The sequence below is a fragment of the Kogia breviceps genome, chromosome 2 (assembly GCF_026419965.1).
Source record: "Kogia breviceps isolate mKogBre1 chromosome 2, mKogBre1 haplotype 1, whole genome shotgun sequence".
Taxonomy (NCBI): domain Eukaryota; kingdom Metazoa; phylum Chordata; class Mammalia; order Artiodactyla; family Physeteridae; genus Kogia; species Kogia breviceps.
In genome coordinates this window covers 123,244,174-123,261,841 of record NC_081311.1, presented here as the reverse complement: position 1 = coordinate 123,261,841, position 17,668 = coordinate 123,244,174, and the positions used below count along the sequence as shown (strand labels likewise).

Here is a 17,668-nt window from a genome sequence, read left to right as displayed (position 1 = left end):
CTGTTTGCATATTTTGGAGATTAATCCTTTGTCTGTTGTTTCATTTGCAAATATTTTCTCCCATTCTGAGGGTTGTCTTTTTGTCTCGTTTATGGTTTCCTTTGCTGTGCAAAAGCTTTCAAGTTTAATTAAATCCCATTAAAAACAAAAATTGTGTGGAAGAATTGGCAGTGGAAGGTCTCATAAGATAGAGAGTTGATGTACAAAGGGATGATTTGTGGAAAATTTCAGTAGACTACAAAAATGCTTAAGTTGGTTTCAAGCATAAGAAACAGCAGGAATCTGGATCATAAGCACATGTTTTGGGGAAAGTGTAATAAGTGGATGAAATAAGGATAAAGTGAGAAAGATGTTGTAAAGTAGAGACAGCAGTAGACAAGTAGATGGAGAACAAATACAATGAAAAATATATTTTATTCTCTTCTTTTATGATTTTAGAGTTGTGTGTTGTTAGGACACTTTCCCATGATTTCTAACCCTTCACCTCTCTCTGATTATTTTATATTCATTAAGTTTATGGTTAAATGAAGTAAACACAACCAACAAGAGCTAAAAGTGAGAGGAAATGAATGACTCAACTGGCTATGAAGTCAGCTTGCTGATCCCTTCTCTTATTGGACCTTTTATTCTTCTCCCCCAAGTTTTAATGATTGATTTGCTTGATTGAAGATAGGATGATGATATCCGAAGCTGTTATTTTGGTTCACATCTTACTGTTCTAGTAGGTATCTTTTTCAAAAGTGAGCCTTTATTAGTTGAGGCCCACAGGCCATCTTCCTGACATTGTCTTTTAGTTCATTTCTTTCATGGAAAGCTTTAAAGGTACCTGGCAGGGAAAAACTCTTAATTTCTTCATTAAGTTGGGTAAATCTGAACATTTACTCATACCATTCTTTTCCTAATGCTGGAAGATAGTACTTTGAGATCCATAACAATGTGTTTATGAACCCCTCCCGCCTTATTTTCTGGAATGAACTATTACTGTCGGTTAGTATCTTTTTCATGGCATGTAAACATATCCAAATTATGTTACAAAGGCTGTTCCATGTTCATGTGATCCATAGGTTTAAATGGTTAGAGAGCCCAAGAAACCTCTGGAACATAAAGATTTGACATTATTTGCAGATTAACAAGTTACTCATTTATTATCTTGTAGTGTTTTATATTTATTTAATTTGATGGTTGAAAGAGTAACTTAGGGGGGCTATGAGAAATAATTTGTTTCAAACTACTGTTTTTGAAAATTGTGATATTATTACCTTTCCCATTTAAAATAAAATAGATTTATAAGATGTACAAGACAAGAGGGTCATTTCTGAACCCTCTCACACGAGGTTCAAAAATACAGTGAGTTGGGGTGCCATAAGGTACATGGCACCTAAATATTTATTTGGATATTGTTATTTTAAATTTTCAATCTATCTTAAACATTTGAGAAATCACTTTCTGTAATTAAGAAAAACGCGGGCTTCCCTGGTGGCGCAGTGGTTGAGAATCCGCCTGCCGATGCAGGAGACACGGGTTCGTGCCCTGGTCCGGGAAGATCCCACATGCCGCGGAGCAACTAAGCCCGTGAGCCATGGCCGCTAGGCCTGCGCGTCTGGAGCCTGTGCTCCGCAATGGGAGAGGCCACAACAGTGAGAGGCCCGCATACCGCAAAAAAAAAAAAAAAAGAAAAACGCATTGCCAAACAACTTTGAAAAACTGTGTGTGTGTGTGTGTGTGAGAGAGAGAGAGAGAGAGACCAGTCTATATGCTTAGTTTGTTTATGCTTTTGGATTTATGAAACATGCCTACAGATGTAATGGATTATCGATAATTTTTCCACATTCTCCTCTATTTTCTATCAATACAAATGTATACTATTTTTTTATTATTTGTCCCCAAATTCATACTATTTTCTATGGAGATGCTTGTTATTTTCCTTGAATATTTAATGCAGGAATCACTTCTGAGAATTGGAATTTAGATCAAGTAACTCAGCTTGTTTCCATTTGTGTCTCTTGGGGAAAGGCTTTGGACTTAGTGCTCTAACTTATTTTCCATCCAGTACTTCACAGGAAATGACCAGGTTAGGAACTAGGAGAAATTATATTGAAAATCTTCATGAGGAAATCCTTATGGACTTTGCTAAAAAGTGGTGAATAATTTTCTCTTTGTAGTGGTCCATTTCAATTTAAAAACCCAATCAAGTTGAAGATTTTCTTTGAACTCATTTGAGCTTTGAAAAAGCAGTATAAAATTCGCAATTTATATGTGTTTTTAGCTTACCAACATTTTGGGTTTTTCCTAATCTTTGGTTTTAGAAAATAAACAGACTTACTGTGGCTAAACATTTACGTAACAGTGTCTGTTTTTAATGGGGATGGAGGGGGTGGGGGTGAGGATTTGCTGTAACCGACCACCATCTTGGTTTTGTTAGCATTTTGTGAAAAAAAAATTAGAAGATATTCCACAACCTAGTGAGAGACCTTTTTCTGAGTCCAGTGCCTACCTTATGGACTTTTTTTTCTGATTGCCTTCTTCTTGTTCTAATGACCTCCATCTTAGTTACTTTTGCATCTGGCGTTAGTTAATAGAAGCTGCTTTAACAAAGAGATCCCCGGGTAAAGATGTGTCTTTCTCTTTCCCCCAGCAGTGTAGGAGAGCAGTCCAGGACAGCAGAGTAGCGCTCTTCACAGGTCATTTACTGACTCAACTTTCTTTAGCCCCAATAACTCTTCATTGTCCATCTGTCTGGTGGAAATTGGCTCATCAGTGCACATCCAAAGGAATGGGGAAGAGAGTGTGTGGGCAATCAGTATCCTTTCAAGGATGTAAGGTGTAAATTGGATACATTACTTTCACTCACACTCTGTTGGCAAGACCAGGGTCACATCTCACTGCAAGGGAGGCTGTGAAATGTAGTTTGTAGTTGGAGAGTCATATGCCTTGCTAAAATTGGGGGTGGAATAGGGTTTATTGCTAAAAGGAAGAAATGGAGAATGGAATCTAGGGCTGTTAGTCATCTCGGCCGCATAAAATAATAAAGAATTCAAAGCTTGGCAGTGTGCACCAAAGCCGGCCGCCCTTCCTTCCTTCCTGCTTACTGGGTTGCAGAAGCTAAAAACTATCAACCTGAAGCTCAAGACCAGTCCATTGCCTGAGACAATCCTACTCAAGTCTAGCAGCATTTTGTAAAGCTTTAGGTCTACCTGCAGGTGGGACCTAGAATGAGGATTGCTGCTGTAAACTCCTTATTTTGCAGTTAGTCAGATTTCCCTATTTCCCCGTTGAGAGTCTAGGATACCTGGTGCCTAAGGCAGCATGAGATATGCTAGAACTTGAAACACAAGGTCCTTTCAGGACTGTGTTCTGTTGTGGAGGTCACCTATATCATACTAGCTTATTCGCCTTTTCCCAATGTAGTTATTGAACTTCTACTTTCCAGTTATTGTGATAGGCACTGGGTTAGAGAGAGGTATGTTAAGATGAATAAGACATAGTTCCTGCCTTTGAGGGGTACAGAGTCTGGCACTCTTTTCCATAGGGAAATAGGGGTTTCTCCAAAAATATGTTCTAAGGCAACAATGTTTTGGGAAACACCCTGGGACGCCAATGCTACCATCCACTCATCATTCACCAGTATCCCTTCTGCCCATAGATTCCACTCCAGAAAAGCCTCTGCCGTTGACATAAGTCCAGCTCACACCTGAGTTCCTACATTCCTTTCCATCTTGTGGTTTGTTTTCTAAATCTATAGCAGCCCTAAAATTGACCTTACAGATTCCTGGCTCATTCCCTTCTCTGTTGATTCCCTCTAAGGTCTCAAACATCTACTAGACTAGACTGCATGGATTATGATGGAGGCAGTGTCATCAGGGCTCAAAATGTGGGTTTTCTTTTCATGTTTGTCATTCACTTTCTGCATCCAGTATTTATTGAGGCTCTTCTGTGGAATGAAGCATTTAGGGTACAAAGCTGAGTAAGACATGGTTCTTGATTGAGTTGTTCATCTTGTAGCAGAAAAAACAGGTCTGTGGATGAATTATACACTATTATGTGGTAGGCCCATTAGTAGAAGTCTAGGAGCATAGAGAGCTATGGGAATATAGAATGAGTGTGTGATTGTCTGAGGGAACTGGGGAAAGGCTCAGTGACATTTACCTCGGACCTTCAAGAAAATGAATTCACTACTTAGAAAAAGTTGAGGGTGAGATGTTCCCAGACACAGGGAACATTGTGTGCAGAGGGATGAAAGTATGAAAGATCATGGGGTCTTCTCTCCATCACATCCCCCCCAAAAATCCCACCAACACATTATATAAATTGTTTTTTTTTTTTTTTTTTTCTTTGTGGTATGCGGGCCTCTCACTGCTGTGGCCTCCCCCGTTGCGGAGCACAGGCTCCGGACGCACCGGCTCAGCGGCCATGGCTCACGGGCCCAGCCGCTCTGCGGCACGTGGGATCCTCCCGGACTGGGGCACGAACCCGCGTCCCCTGCATCGGCAGGAGGACTCTCAACCACTGTGCCACCAGGGAAGCCCATAAATTGTTTTTTTTTTTAATAAAGGCATTGTTAAAAAAACACCTCTATGTCACACCTAGATTATTTAATTTGTGAGAATCTGAATCTGAACAACTCTTACCCACTCAGGGCATGAAGACAATTTGTTGAGGACCCTCTCGGGATGTTTGTATTATGGGTTTTCTTAGCTCTAAAAAATCCACATTTCGTTTTGTGAGCTTTTTTTTTGCTGTTAGTCACCGCACTGTTTGGCAGCCCAAGTGCAGAAGTGGCCAAGAGTTCAGGGCCATTGTGAATTATTCTCATATTTATTTAAAGCTGTGTGTGTGCAAGGCACTGTGCTCGGCAGCGGGCATATGTAGCGAGAAGCTACCGGATTCCTTTTTCCATGGAACTCACATTCTGGAGACAGATGTTAATTCATCAGCTTCACTACTGCGTGTTCATGGGGGCGTGGTGGTGGGAGGGGTGGGGTTTTAGGCAAAGGGCTCAAACTAGATGGAGCCCAGTGGTGGGAGCGGGTGTGATGGGGGTGTTCGAGAAGGGGTGGCTGGCTCTAGAGGAGAGAGGGAAGGAGTCAGAGGTGCAAAATGAGGGCTGTGAGGAGAGAAATGCTGAGGCCATGCTAGACCATGTTAAAGGTTTGAGTCTTCGCCATAAGAGCAACGGGAAACCTCAGAAGGTTTCAGATAGGAGCTGACATGATGTGATTTCTGTTTGGAGGAGATACTAGGTACTTAGTAAGAATTCATGGATGTTTACTGGATGACTGAATGGATCTGTAAAAAAGAAACAAAAACAACAACAAAAAACATGTTATCAAATCAAAGAGAAAAACTCCCCCAGGGAGAGAAAAACCTGAATTTCTACCTCAAGGCAGTAACAGAATAGAAAATAACCTTTCATAAATTTTACATTTAAAAAAGGAAACTGTTTACTCTTTATAGCAAATTAGGAATCATTGGAAAATGGTTTGCCAATGGCCATGTAGTAAGTTGGTGGCGATTCATTTCTGCCCTGTTCCCTGAGTGAAATTGATCCCTTCCTTCCTCCTTTCCTGCTTCTCCTGCTGAAGCTTTGAAGATAAAGGAATCAAGTTCCTCTCCAGCTCTCCTCAGAGCTTCTCCAAATGTGAGAGCTCTGATTGCAGCCATCTCCTTGGTTCGGTTTGTGTCTGAAGGATCTCCATGCGGCTTCCCTGGAGGGTGCAGTTGCTCATCTTCGAGTTCCCAGCCTCTAAAGTAGTGCAGAGTGGTCAGCAATTGAAAGTGTAATGATTAAATTAGCATTGATCATATGAGCTAAGTGATGTATAGGCGCCGGGGAGGAGACCAGCTGGACTAGTCTCCTCAGCCCCTTTTGGCAGAAGCATGGAAAATAAAGTTTTGTAAAGTTAATGAAAATTGTGGCCGCGTGGAATGTTTTTGCCGAGAGATTGGCATTTTTTTTTAACAGAAATTTCAGGAAGCAAGAGATTTCTGAGTAATACGTCAATCACGGGGAGGGATCTGTCATTTTCTGGCAAGTGAATAGGCCACGGGAAATTTTTTACCTTACCTACACTCACTCTTTTATGAATTATGAAGTATTATTTTTTCCCGGAGCCATCAAGAGTGGCAGAGAGGAGGAAAAATGAGTCCACAGAGTCCTTCTTCCTTTGAGTGTCACTAGGGTTTTTTGTCTCTGCCTTTTTATCCCTGTCTCTGTTTCTCTTTCTCACTGTCCTCTTGCCTCCTTGGTGAGAACCAGTCGTAGCATGTGTTACAGGTTTTTTGCAGGGGTGCTTGCTTGGCAGTGGGCTGTGACAGGCTGGGGCAGCCAAGGAGTGGCTGGTGGAGGTGAGGGAAGTCAGAATTCTAGTTTGGGGAGAGGCCAGGCCGTCGGGAAGGTCAGGTGCGCGTGCTGCGCCTATCGCGGGGCACACGGGAAGGATGCGGAGCTCGGAGGGGTGGCTGAAGGGTTGAGGTATCGTCAGGCCAACGAGGCCTGGGAGTCCCTGCCAGCTTCAGCATAAGGAGCAGTCAGCCTAGCCAGATGAAGCAGGTAGGCAGCCGGGAGGAGGTTGGCATGAAGGTAAGTAGAGCAGGGGGAGGCAGGATGCTGGTCTCAGCTCTGCTGGCTGAGACCAGGGACCCAGGTGGGGATTGAGAGGACCAGGCCGGCATCAGGGGCAGCAGGGACGAGGAATCCCACCGCAGAGGCAAAGGGTACCAAGTCTTCAGGCCAGAGCCCAGAGATGAGAAGAAGCAACTGATGCTTGTGCAGCCTCGCGTTTGTACAACACCTCCTCGTTCTGAGCACTTTCTTATATCAAGGCTTTTTATCTTGCACGATAATCTTGGGGGTAATCCTCATTTTACAGAGGAGGAGATGGAGTTACAGAAAGGCAAAGTAGCTCACTGAGTGTCATCCAGCTGGGAAGAGACACCACGGGGATATGCAGGCAGCCTGGCTCCAGAGTCCCTGCTCTTAACTAGCCTGCTCTGAAGAATCCCTGTGACGCCACTTCTGGGAGTATCATTCACACGAATTGCAGTGCATGGGGGCCCTCGGAGCTGGGCGATGTAGGCGGCCCTGATTCCACACTACTCCCTTTACAAAAAGACTGATTCTTCACTCTGCCTTATGATGTGCCAGGCACCTTCTGTGTACCTTTCATACATTCACTCACGAAGTCCAGAACTCTTTTTACCTCCATTACAGATGAGGCACAGAGAGACGTAAGCATACACCTGCCTAGGTAGTTAGGTCTAAATTCAAACTCAGAGGACTACTAAAAGGGCAGTCGGTTTGTAGAGTTTTGTTTTGTGTTGTGTTGTTTTCACTCTTTTGTCTGCCCTGCCGGTACCACCTGTCTGAAGCACGTCAGGGGGGAAACAGGGGTTACAATATTAACGTGCAAAACGCCATATATGTTTCTAGAGGGAGACAAGTGTATCTGTGCTTGCAGAAGAGAAGAGGGAGAAAATCATCTAGTACACTTGGCCACTTAGAAAACCTTAAAAACAAAGAGCAAAATAATCCCCAAGGTTAAATTGGCAGGCAGAGATCTTGGGCTCCTGTTCTAGTCCGCAGAGCCAATGAGAGTCCAAACATTGCTCTTTTGTCTCTTCCCCGACCTCTCAGAGTCCTGCTGCAGAACACATAACTCCACTGGCTTAGAAAGTTAAATTCTGGAGAAATCTGTGGGGGGGAAATTAGATAGCAAAATTTCCTTTTGTTTCCCAATCTGTACCAATTGTCTTGATCACAGCTATCTAAAACTCAGAGCTAATCAGCTGATCCTTGGCTTTTCTCTCTCTCTCTTCCCCTCCCTTTCCAAACAAATGGAAAAGAGAAATGCTTGTCCTTTGTATTCCACCGTCAAATCTATGGGTGTGCTGTATTACAAAGCCCAGCCCAGGTAAGGAAAAGCAACTCCATGTCCCTAAGTTTGAAGCCAACAAAAACTGGCTGAATGTTGCCTTGAGCTGCAGAAGAGAGCTTTCTGATTTGTTGAGGACCACACCATTCCCTTCACTGAACTGAGCTCAGTTGAGACATTTGTCAAATTGCAAGAATAACCTCTATACGGAGAATCACGTGGAATTTAGAGAATAGAATCACACAAACAATGCCTTTTCATAAGATCTTTTGACTTTGAACTGTTGATCATGGTAAGAGATGACTTGAAAGGAAACACAGTCAGCAGGGCACCCTCAAAATGGGAAGATGCCTTTGGGGGCTGTGTAGTTTTGGAGGCTACTCAGGGGTGAGAGGTGGGCAGGTTATGGGGAAACACTGATGCAAGGTGACCCATGAGCTTTTCAGACTGATCCTCATTGTAGCTGGAAATAGAAGTAGACCAGGGCAGGGTTGGTTTCTCTTTCATCCTCTCAATCACTTAACTGGAGAACTCTTCAAACCAAAACCAAGACGGTGCCAACCCCTCACTTGATGTTCGCCTCTTGCTGCAATGAAATATGACACCCTTGAAATTTGGCCCTCTGAACTTAGACCTGATAGGATATCGAGGCCCTTTCACCAAAAGCTAGGAACTTGAGATGATCTGAAACAGGCCCAGGAAGCTCCCAGGGACCTCTCGCTACTTCTCAGCCAGCTCTCAGTTCAGAGAATCTTGGGACAGGAATGGTCAGTTCCAAGAGCCTCTTGGAGTTAGAGTTTACTTTTCTGGGAACTTCTCAGAGTTCCTTTGGGGAAGTCCAGACTGAGTCTCTCACTGGCTGCCTCTGGAACTCTGGGATCAGCCTGAGCCTTGGGTTGAGACCTTTAGGTGACCTGTATGTGCAATGCTTATTCTATGGAGATCCAAACACTAGGGGCAGACTCCCAAATCCATTAATTGATTTTCAGTTGTCAGCTTGAGGGTGACCAAATAGCTTGTGATTAGATAGTTTTTAGAATGAAAGGAGTGGGAACAATAGGGGTTTTCCCATCAAAGTGACCCCCCCCCTTTCATTTTACCAAATTCCTCCTGGGAATACACCCAATCCTCATTCCTAATCTTGAAAACCCCCTCAAGAAGGAGCGGGGGGCTTCCCTGGTGGTGCAGTGGTTGAGAGTCCGCCTGCTGATGCAGGGGACACGAGTTCGTGCCCCGGTCCGGGAAGATCCCACATACCGTGGAGCGGCTGGGCCCGTGAGCCATGGCCGCTGAGCCTGCGCGTCCGGAGCCTGTGCTCTGCAACGGGAGAGGCCACAACAGTGAGAGGCCCGCGTACCGCAAAAAAAAAAAAAAAAAAAAAAAAAAGGAGCGGGGAAGGAACACTTAAGTATAGAAAATTATGGCTTTGAATACATCAGTTTAACCTTTCTGGGTATAAAAATGAGGGCTGGATTAGGGGACCTCCGGGGTTCTCCCATCTCTAACACTTTGCTCAGCATTTTTCTAACCTGGGAAGCAGGCAGAGCCAGGCTGCCCCTGCTTTACGTCTGTTCCTAGTCCTTGAGTAACCACAAGCTACTTTGCTTGATCCAATGCTCCCTCCTGACCGCCGATCCTGAGCTATCTTCCTAACTGCCTACATTCGTATATCACAAAACGAGCCCCTGTTCTTTAAAGACTTTCTTTAGACCCTTACATTGGCTGTTGGGAAATGCAGGAGAGGAATTGAGCCATGTACAGTTTTCCCAGTAGGGGGCAGTTTCTCTCATCTTGTCGGTGAATTATGGAAGTGAACGGCTTCTTCCCACCCCCACCCCCCCAAATTTAGATTCCCATTTAAAGATATTCAGGAAATATCTATACTCTCATTTGAAATAGTAAAATAAGGAAATGATCTGGAAAATCTAAGGAGAAAAAAGACCCTCTTGCCTTGATTTTCTGTTGATTCTGCCTAAAATATCACATGGCTGTAGTTAGAGAGTTAATTAAAATAACAGAATCTGATACAGGAATTTGAGCTTAGAAATCTTTTGGCCCAGTCCTCTTGCTTGATGGAGGGGAGAGCTGAGGTTAGCCTGGGAAATGACTTGCTCCAGGACACACAGTCGTCAACAGGTCGGGCTGCCACTGGGTCTCTTTCTATGAAATCCTGCCAACTGTACCCATCCTCTTCTGCCATCCTCCTGGTGGCACAGTTGACCTCTTGTATGAATCCTACCATTTTCAGGTTCTGAAGGACAGGTGAGTCCCTTTGGCATCTTTTATATCTGAAAGGATTGATGCTGTTCCCAAAGTATGCAGCTGTGATTGGAAGACCTTAGTGGGTCAGTGCAGACCTGGAAGAACTGTGCTCGGCTCATCAGTTGTAGCTCTCGTGTTGCTCTTTGTGACTCAGATTTGTCCCTTTAAGAGTTACGCTTTTTAGAGATACTGGCTAGAAGGACGGGCCTCATTTCCTGGGTCCAGGGCCAGACAGTTACTCCTGTGCTGAGTTCCCATGAACTGCAGCCAATGCCTTCCAGCTGACGAAGCAGGATTGTCATTGGTAAGTGTTTATGTTGCGCTTTAGATTTGCAAAGTCCTTTCTCTGGGTTATTTCTTACCTCAGTTTGGTAGGTGAAGAAACTGAAGCCCGTAGAAGTGGTGACTGGTCCAGAGTCATCTGACCAATTAGCGGGGAAGCTGGGCTCAGCCTCTGAGTTTCTGGGTCATTGCTTTACCCACGTGAGTCATGCAGCTTCTGTAGATTATGTTCGTTGCTCCTCACCAACTTCTTTTTTTTCCAAATTTAGCTGGCTTCTTTTACAGTGAGCTATAAAGCTCTTCTGTCGCAAAGCTGCAGTACCTTATTGGTTGACCAGGAAGCTGCAAGTATCTAGGTATGCTCCAGTGTGGGACCTGTCCTAGGGCAAACCGAGCTGTGATGTAATGGGAACTGGGAAAGCAGCGGGACTTTTCTGATTGGGTTTTTGGAAAAAGATCCATGCTGCTTTAGGAATATTAAAGGTCTAAGCGCTGGGAAAAAGAGGATTTAAGCTAAAACGTTGGCTGTCACTTAAAGGCGATTTAAAAAAAAAATCAAGCTAAAAAGAAATGGAAAATTTTGCATCTACATAAAGGCTTTTGAGAGTTTTTGGCTTCGTTTTCAAACTTCGCTAGTTGGGTCACAGAGGTACCTTCTTGTCAGCGAGGCAGAGAGATTTCAGCGAGAATATCGAAAACTTTCACAGTAGAAATTCTTTTACGGTAGAAATTCCCGCAAGAAATCTTACCATCTGTTTGTTGTTTTTCTTTTATCTTGGTTTTTAAAAAAACATTTTAAATGACTTATTGCCTGTTGGACTTCAGTTGCATCTGTTAAGTACAGGTGTTGGCTAGAGATGAGTATCTGTTCACCTGTCTTTACACAATATTCTCTGAAAAACAATTTCTCTGTTGCTCCCCATCCCCCTCCAATTGTGCGTTTCATTAAGAAGATGAGCAGTTGTGTTTAGAGTATTCAATCGCCTGCCTTTCCCAACATACCAAGCAGGCTTTTAGATGTTGATAAGTGTTTGCTGCAGAGCTATATGATCCAGACGAAACAGGAAGCAGCTGTCTGCTTGGTCGGGTGCTCGGAGCGGCCCTCCACTCACCGAGGGAACACTCTTCAGCTGACTGAAGCAGGGGAGCTGAGCCAATCAGAGGCTGCTTTCCTAGCTCAGTCACCAGTCTGTGGTTGAGAAAGGGTTCTGCTTTTCTATGCTCTGTTTGGGAAGGCAGATAAACTGCCAGGTCTGGACCACCTCTGGGGATAACCTCACCCTGTGTGATGTGAATGAATAGCATCTTGCCTGGTAAATACACAGCAATTGATAAGGCAGGTGCAATTCTTCCAAACAGGCCTCTTCTGTCTTTACCTCTAGCTGTGGCTTCTGTAGCAGTTTTGTTTTTGCCTTGATAGAGGTGCTCTGGATTATCAGACCTCCATGTATGACAATTTGTACCTGCATGGAATTGAAGACTCGGAGGCTGTAAGTATTTTCATAGATAGCTGATTTCCTCTCCCCTCCTCTTCCTCCTCCCACTAACACCGCCCCCCCCCCTTATTTCTTAGGCAACGCAGGGAACATGGAGCTGAAAGCCAACATCATTCGGGTGCTTGCTGGCTGCTGTGTAAATGTTCTCTGTATAGTTTAGAGTTAACTGAAATAATTCTTTATTATGTAATGTCTTGTCAAGCAAAAAAGAAATTAGGGATCTAAGGGTGTCGTCTGCCTGGATTTATACAATACTTGGTCCGCGTTTGATCTGACACGGGATAACTGCTCCTTGCAGACCGGCTTAAACTATGCAGAAAGTGCCTATGTTTTCCAATAGCAGGGTTCACAGAAAAGGCTCATTCATTATATAAGACACATTGTATTGAGCTAGGGTGAAGGAAGTTCCTCAGCTGTAGCTGTATTATGTGCTTTCTGGCCAAACAAGCAGCGCAGATCTCCTGCTTCTTTGTTAAGGAAATCAGATGCAAAGGTTGTGGTCCTATAACACCCCAGGGCAGAGGCAGGAAGTGTGTCCCTGTACTCTACCCTGGAAGCCCAGAGTAGGCTCACTTGTGTTTTGGCTGAGAAAACTGGACTCCTTTCCCTCCGCAGGTCGGGCTCATATAATGTATTAAAATCAGGATGAAGGTGGTTTTGAGATATCCCTAAAATCATACCATCTGAATGCTAGCTTTTGAATCCAGGGTAAAGCTGATGACTGAATCTTTCTTTTACTATTGCTAGTGGTGGTTCTTGATTTTTTTTCATCAATTATATAGAAACCTTGCAAGGTAGAATGATTCGGGATAGGAATGGGACCTGCTGTGCGGAGCCTGAATTTTCTGAGTGCAATGCCATACATGTTGCTACATTTGAAACAGGAATGTGTTATATAAGATTCTCTGGCTAAACCACCAAACAAACAGATTATAACAGAAAAAAAAAACCTATGCTATACGTCAGTGCAGACGTATGTATCAAATGATGTGCTAGCCCTGAAAGATAGAAACCCTCTGTTCTGATGAGGCATCCCATTTTCCTGCCTGTCTGCGTGTGAGCTCTCACTCCAACTCTGTTTCTGCAAAGTCTCTCTGGTGTTGCCCAGCGTGCTCGTAAATTACCAGCCTGTCAGTTTACCGCAAGGGACTATAGTGGGAAATGTCGGTGGCTGAGATAGAGAAGGTCCACGTTGGCAAGTGGGGTGGGAGGATGGAAACTGGCAAGTAGAGGAGTTGAGTGAACTGCTTCCCTGGCTTGGTTCTTCGCGAGGTCTGATTATATTTCTCCTACCCCTTCTCTCCACACTCAGTTATGAAACATGTGATGCCTCATTGAATTGCAACTTTTCGACCCTTGGTTTTAAACTTAAGTGGATTGGACTTACTGCAGAATAAACCGGTGATGTGAGACACCGGCTGCTCTGGCCAGAGTCGGCTAGGAATGAATGTATCCACCACCTTGTTCTCCAGAACTGTGTACATTTCGGATGCAGTGGTTCAGAGGGGAGCCATTATAAGTATAAAAACATGTGTTTTTCCCCTCTTGGTCCAGCCTCCCAGGACGGCTGAGCTTTTGGGTGGGGTGGCAAGTGCCGAGTGCAGTGATTTGAGTCCGTGGCGGTAGTTGATGGCGGGTAGTGCTAGGTACTGCAGTGCTCTGCTCCCAGTGACTCAGTGGCGGCCAGCAGGCTGAGATCCTCGGGGCTGTGCATGTCTGCAGAGGCAAGGCAGGTGGGAAACTTGAGGAAGGAAGAAAGGCACCTGGCCCATCCTTAGTTGAGAGAGAGTAGGGGAGGCTTTCTCATGGGTGGGATAGGAAGGGTGTCCCATAAATCAGAGGGGAAGGCAGAGGTGTTCGGAGGGGTGAACTGTCTCTGAATGCTCATTTGAGTTTATTTGTTTTTATAAGGAAGAATAATGTGATGTGTTACCCAAGATGGTGTGAACAAAGCTTCAAGCCAATGGAGAAGACTAGGCCTAAATAGCTGACCCGGTGAAGTGAAAAATAAAGCCACACCTGGAGAGCCACATCCTCAGCAGTCTTTCTCAATGCCAATGCATTTATGGCTGTAAGTGTGGGGTTTGCCCAGATCGAAGCTAAGCTCTCAGAACAGGTCTGGTGGATAGGTGTGGAGAGGGTTTTCTCAGACGCCCAGCTGCAGTCCGAGAATACACAGTCACTAAAAGCCGAGTACGGTGCTTCCTTTGGGGGACTGGGGAAGCCACCCACATGCGTCCCACTGCTCTGTGCTGTTGAAAATGTCTTCGTGGGGTATGCGGGGTTTTTTACCTGTCATAAGTGATTCTATTCAGTGTGTTCACACAGTCAGCCTGTAATAAGATCATCTCGCCTGGGGACTGATATTTTATTCTGAATAAGAACAAAGTGTTATTGTACACTGTTAGCACTGCACCTCCCCGTAGTGTGAGAGAGATTTTGGTCCTGTGATGCTAGGCCTTTTTATAAGAATCTGGTCCAGAGGTAGATAGTCCACTCCGGGTAACCTAGATTTTTGCTCGTCACCTCTGTGTTTCACGTACTGTGTATATACAGAGAGAGGGGAACGGGAGCCACGCTGCAACACACTCAAGTCTGGGCATTTTAGACTCGAGTCCTTTGGAGTCTTTTCGGACAAATCCGATAACTTCTGCTCTGGTTTCTAGGAGGGTAGTTATGTGTCAGCATCATTTAGATTTGCAAGGAAGTACAAAAGGCCTTTTGGTGTCCCATAGCAAGGCCCTGCACAGGAGTGGGAGGTTTCACACAGAATGTCACATCACTTCTTTTGTTGCCTTGACGTGGATAATGGAGTGCGTACTCCTAAGCCCAGGTCAGTTAGTTCCATCATGCACAGACTGTGAGTATGTTGTCTTCTGCGGGAGGGTTGCCCCATTCCACCTTCCCCGCCCCCACTGGGTCTTCAGGCAGCTCTCGATGGCCAAGATACTTTTCACTGGCTGAGCCCCCAATGTACACTATCTGTTTTTTATCTGATGCACAACTGATTTTGATAGATCTGCTCCTTGGTATACACATCTTATAAATGGATTCATTGCGTATTTTGACGTTTGTGAAATCGCTATAAGAACAGATTTTTTTCACTCGGCAGGGGTATTACACAAACAGTATGAGGGATGTTCTTATAGGGATAAATGGAAGAAGCAGATAAGTAGAAAAAGTTACCTAAAATCCACCCAGAGATAATTGCTGTTAACGTATTACTGTGTATCCTTTCAGACTGTCGTTGTACGTGTATGTAAGTATGTCATTCTAAACCTGCTACTGTGTATTGCATTCTGTGAAGTCCTGTTCTCTCTCTTGATAAGATATTGAGCACATGAGGACTAGACTGGCCTGTGCAGGAGACGCTTTGCAAAATTTAAAGTTCCTACATGGACCTTCTGGAATTTTGAGCATTTTAAATGAAATACAGATTCTTAAGAGTATTTTGTAAAGGGAAGCCAGGCTTAACTCACATTAAATTAATAGCTGATTTCTGTGACACAATTTGTTCCTTTTCCAAATGCTTACATCTGAATGTAGAGGGAGGGAACTGACCTTTTTCAATAAAAAAGATGATCAGATCATAATCCAAGGCATTTACTAGGGAGGGAAATATATTCTTGTAAGTGTTTTCAAACACAGAAAGGAGCCATAGTATATTTATTAACATTATTAGAACTCTTAAAGTGAAGGTAAATTTTACAAAATCTAATGTGTACGTATATATTAAAGCACGTATGTAAATTAACATCTACTTACATATTATAAGGATAACTATATGTTAATTATTTATACTGTTCATTTTCTATAAGCTGTATAACTATGTGTGTTTGCCTAAATGTCTGTGTACCCATAGGTGTACACACAATGTACACCCTCGTACATTCATGGACATTCACGTATAGATATGATCCACGCTTTGCTAATCGATGGTTAATGCTAAGTGGGAGATTTCTGCCATAGAACTTCTGGAGAAGGAAAACTAACTGCTTTTGACATAAATAAAGATACCCAAGAGGGTTGAAAAGCAACACATCCCCAAGAGAATAAATGATTGCTACTTTCAAAGATTATAATAGAGTTATTAAATATGAAGATATGTCCTTGTGCTTGTTAGGAAGGAGGATAAATTTCAAACAGAAAGCTTTGTGTGTTTAGGGACCCTTGGAAAAACACTCTAGGGATAGTAAGGATTAGATTTCTTTTGGAAATGTTTAGACCAGAGGTCTTTTTGGTTTGGTATATCAGAAGATCCCTTCTGGGGTTAAAAAGTCTTTCTGACCTATTTCTAGAGAGTCAGGCCTGTTCTATGAAAGAATGCATCACTGGCCAGAGAGGAAAACCAAATGCTGCTTATGTGTAATAAATTTAACTAAGAAAATCAACTTGTTTTACTTAGTTGAGCAATTTTGGTGTTTGTCCCGAGTCTGTTAAGTAAGTGGTGAACAGAACCTTCTCTTCAATCAATCAGTTCTTAGCAATATATATTGAAATGATTTCTGGATGTAATTGTCGTGGAGCTAAAGAGAGAAATTCCTTAAATCTGGTCAGAACCCATGAATTTGCCTCTCCAAGGTCATCAGTCTTGCCTCTTTCTTGGTACTTTGCATTTTCAAGTGACAGAGGGAAAAGCATTAGGATCGACCCCCAACTTTCCTCGGGGGCTTCTGTATCTCCTTTCCTGCTGGTGTTCTGCTTCCTATTCGATTATGATGAGTCAATCAGGACTTTAGAATGTGGTCTTCTGACTCTGTGTATACAGTGAACATTACATTATTCTGTGGTGTAAGATGTTCTGTAGGAAGGTCTGCCATAACGATGAAAACAAATGCTTTTAGGGTGAAGGTGAGGAGGTATCCCATTGCCTTAGCCCTTCCCTTTCCATCAGAGTTCAGCTTGGATCTTCTTTCTGTGTGGACAGTTCTCATCATTCAGTTCACCATCTGCCTTAAACATCCCTTACCTAGGTAAACTAAGCCACCCAAGGACGACAGGAGACATAACTGAATGTGTTAAGTTGTGTTCTTTTTCTTCCCTCTCCCACTGGTCCTTTACAATAATCATCAAGTCATGAGCTCAGATTTCCATGAAGCTAAGTTAAAAATTACACCAAGAAAGCTGCATAGATAGAGACTGTATGCTGATCTAAATCAGGCTGACTTAGGTGCCTGTAATGTGTCTGCCAGACAGTAAACGCAGCAACAACTGTTACACTGTGACCCAAGGTGAGGCCACGTGGAGCAGGTGCCTGGGATCTTACTTATTGAGGATGGAGCACTAGTAGTGTGTAAACTCAGGAGAGTTTACAGTTCACATAAAATAATGGGAAGCCGATTGGGAGCTGTAGATTTTTATAGCTTGGACTTTGAACTTTTTAGGACTTGGAAGAGTCTATGATAAAACTGCAGCCCAGACAAAAGGAAGGTGACCCAGATAGCTCACATGGCAGTTTTTAAGATCTAAATAGACCAATCCTTGTTCTCACTATACATTTATGTATTCTTTTATAGCATAAATATGTGGTTTGAGCAATAAATACTTTTCTCTCTCTTAAATGGTGCCACAACATCAGTACTTCCTATATCCTATTTTTTTCTTTTACATCTGTTCTTAGAAATATTGAAAAGTCTCACATTTAAAACAGGATGTTTTGATTTGCTTTCATTCCCTTTTCATTCCAGGGAATTGATCTAAGATAGTACATCTTAACATGAATATTGGCAGCTGCCAATTATTCAGGAGCTTGATTGT

At 43.4% G+C, this 17,668-nt stretch overlaps 1 protein-coding gene across 5 annotated transcripts in view; it reads left to right on the top strand.

Annotated features, from left to right (window-relative positions):
- The window catches only part of CACNB4 (calcium voltage-gated channel auxiliary subunit beta 4), a 266,875-nt gene that overhangs the window by 110,751 nt on the left and 138,456 nt on the right, over positions 1–17,668 (top strand). Inside the window, exons 1-2 of one of the 5 annotated variants that reach the window (XM_067026039.1) lie at positions 10,719–10,771; positions 11,836–11,905. The exons of 2 other annotated variants lie outside the window; for them this stretch is intronic. In XM_067026039.1, coding sequence (XP_066882140.1) covers positions 11,861–11,905 — 45 coding nt within the window. In that variant the 5' untranslated portion in view covers positions 10,719–10,771; positions 11,836–11,860. Of the gene's footprint in view, positions 1–10,718; positions 10,772–11,536; positions 11,906–13,822; positions 13,983–17,668 lie in introns of those variants that run through there. 2 more of the 5 variants (XM_059052305.2, XM_067026038.1) reach the window with 2 other exon arrangements.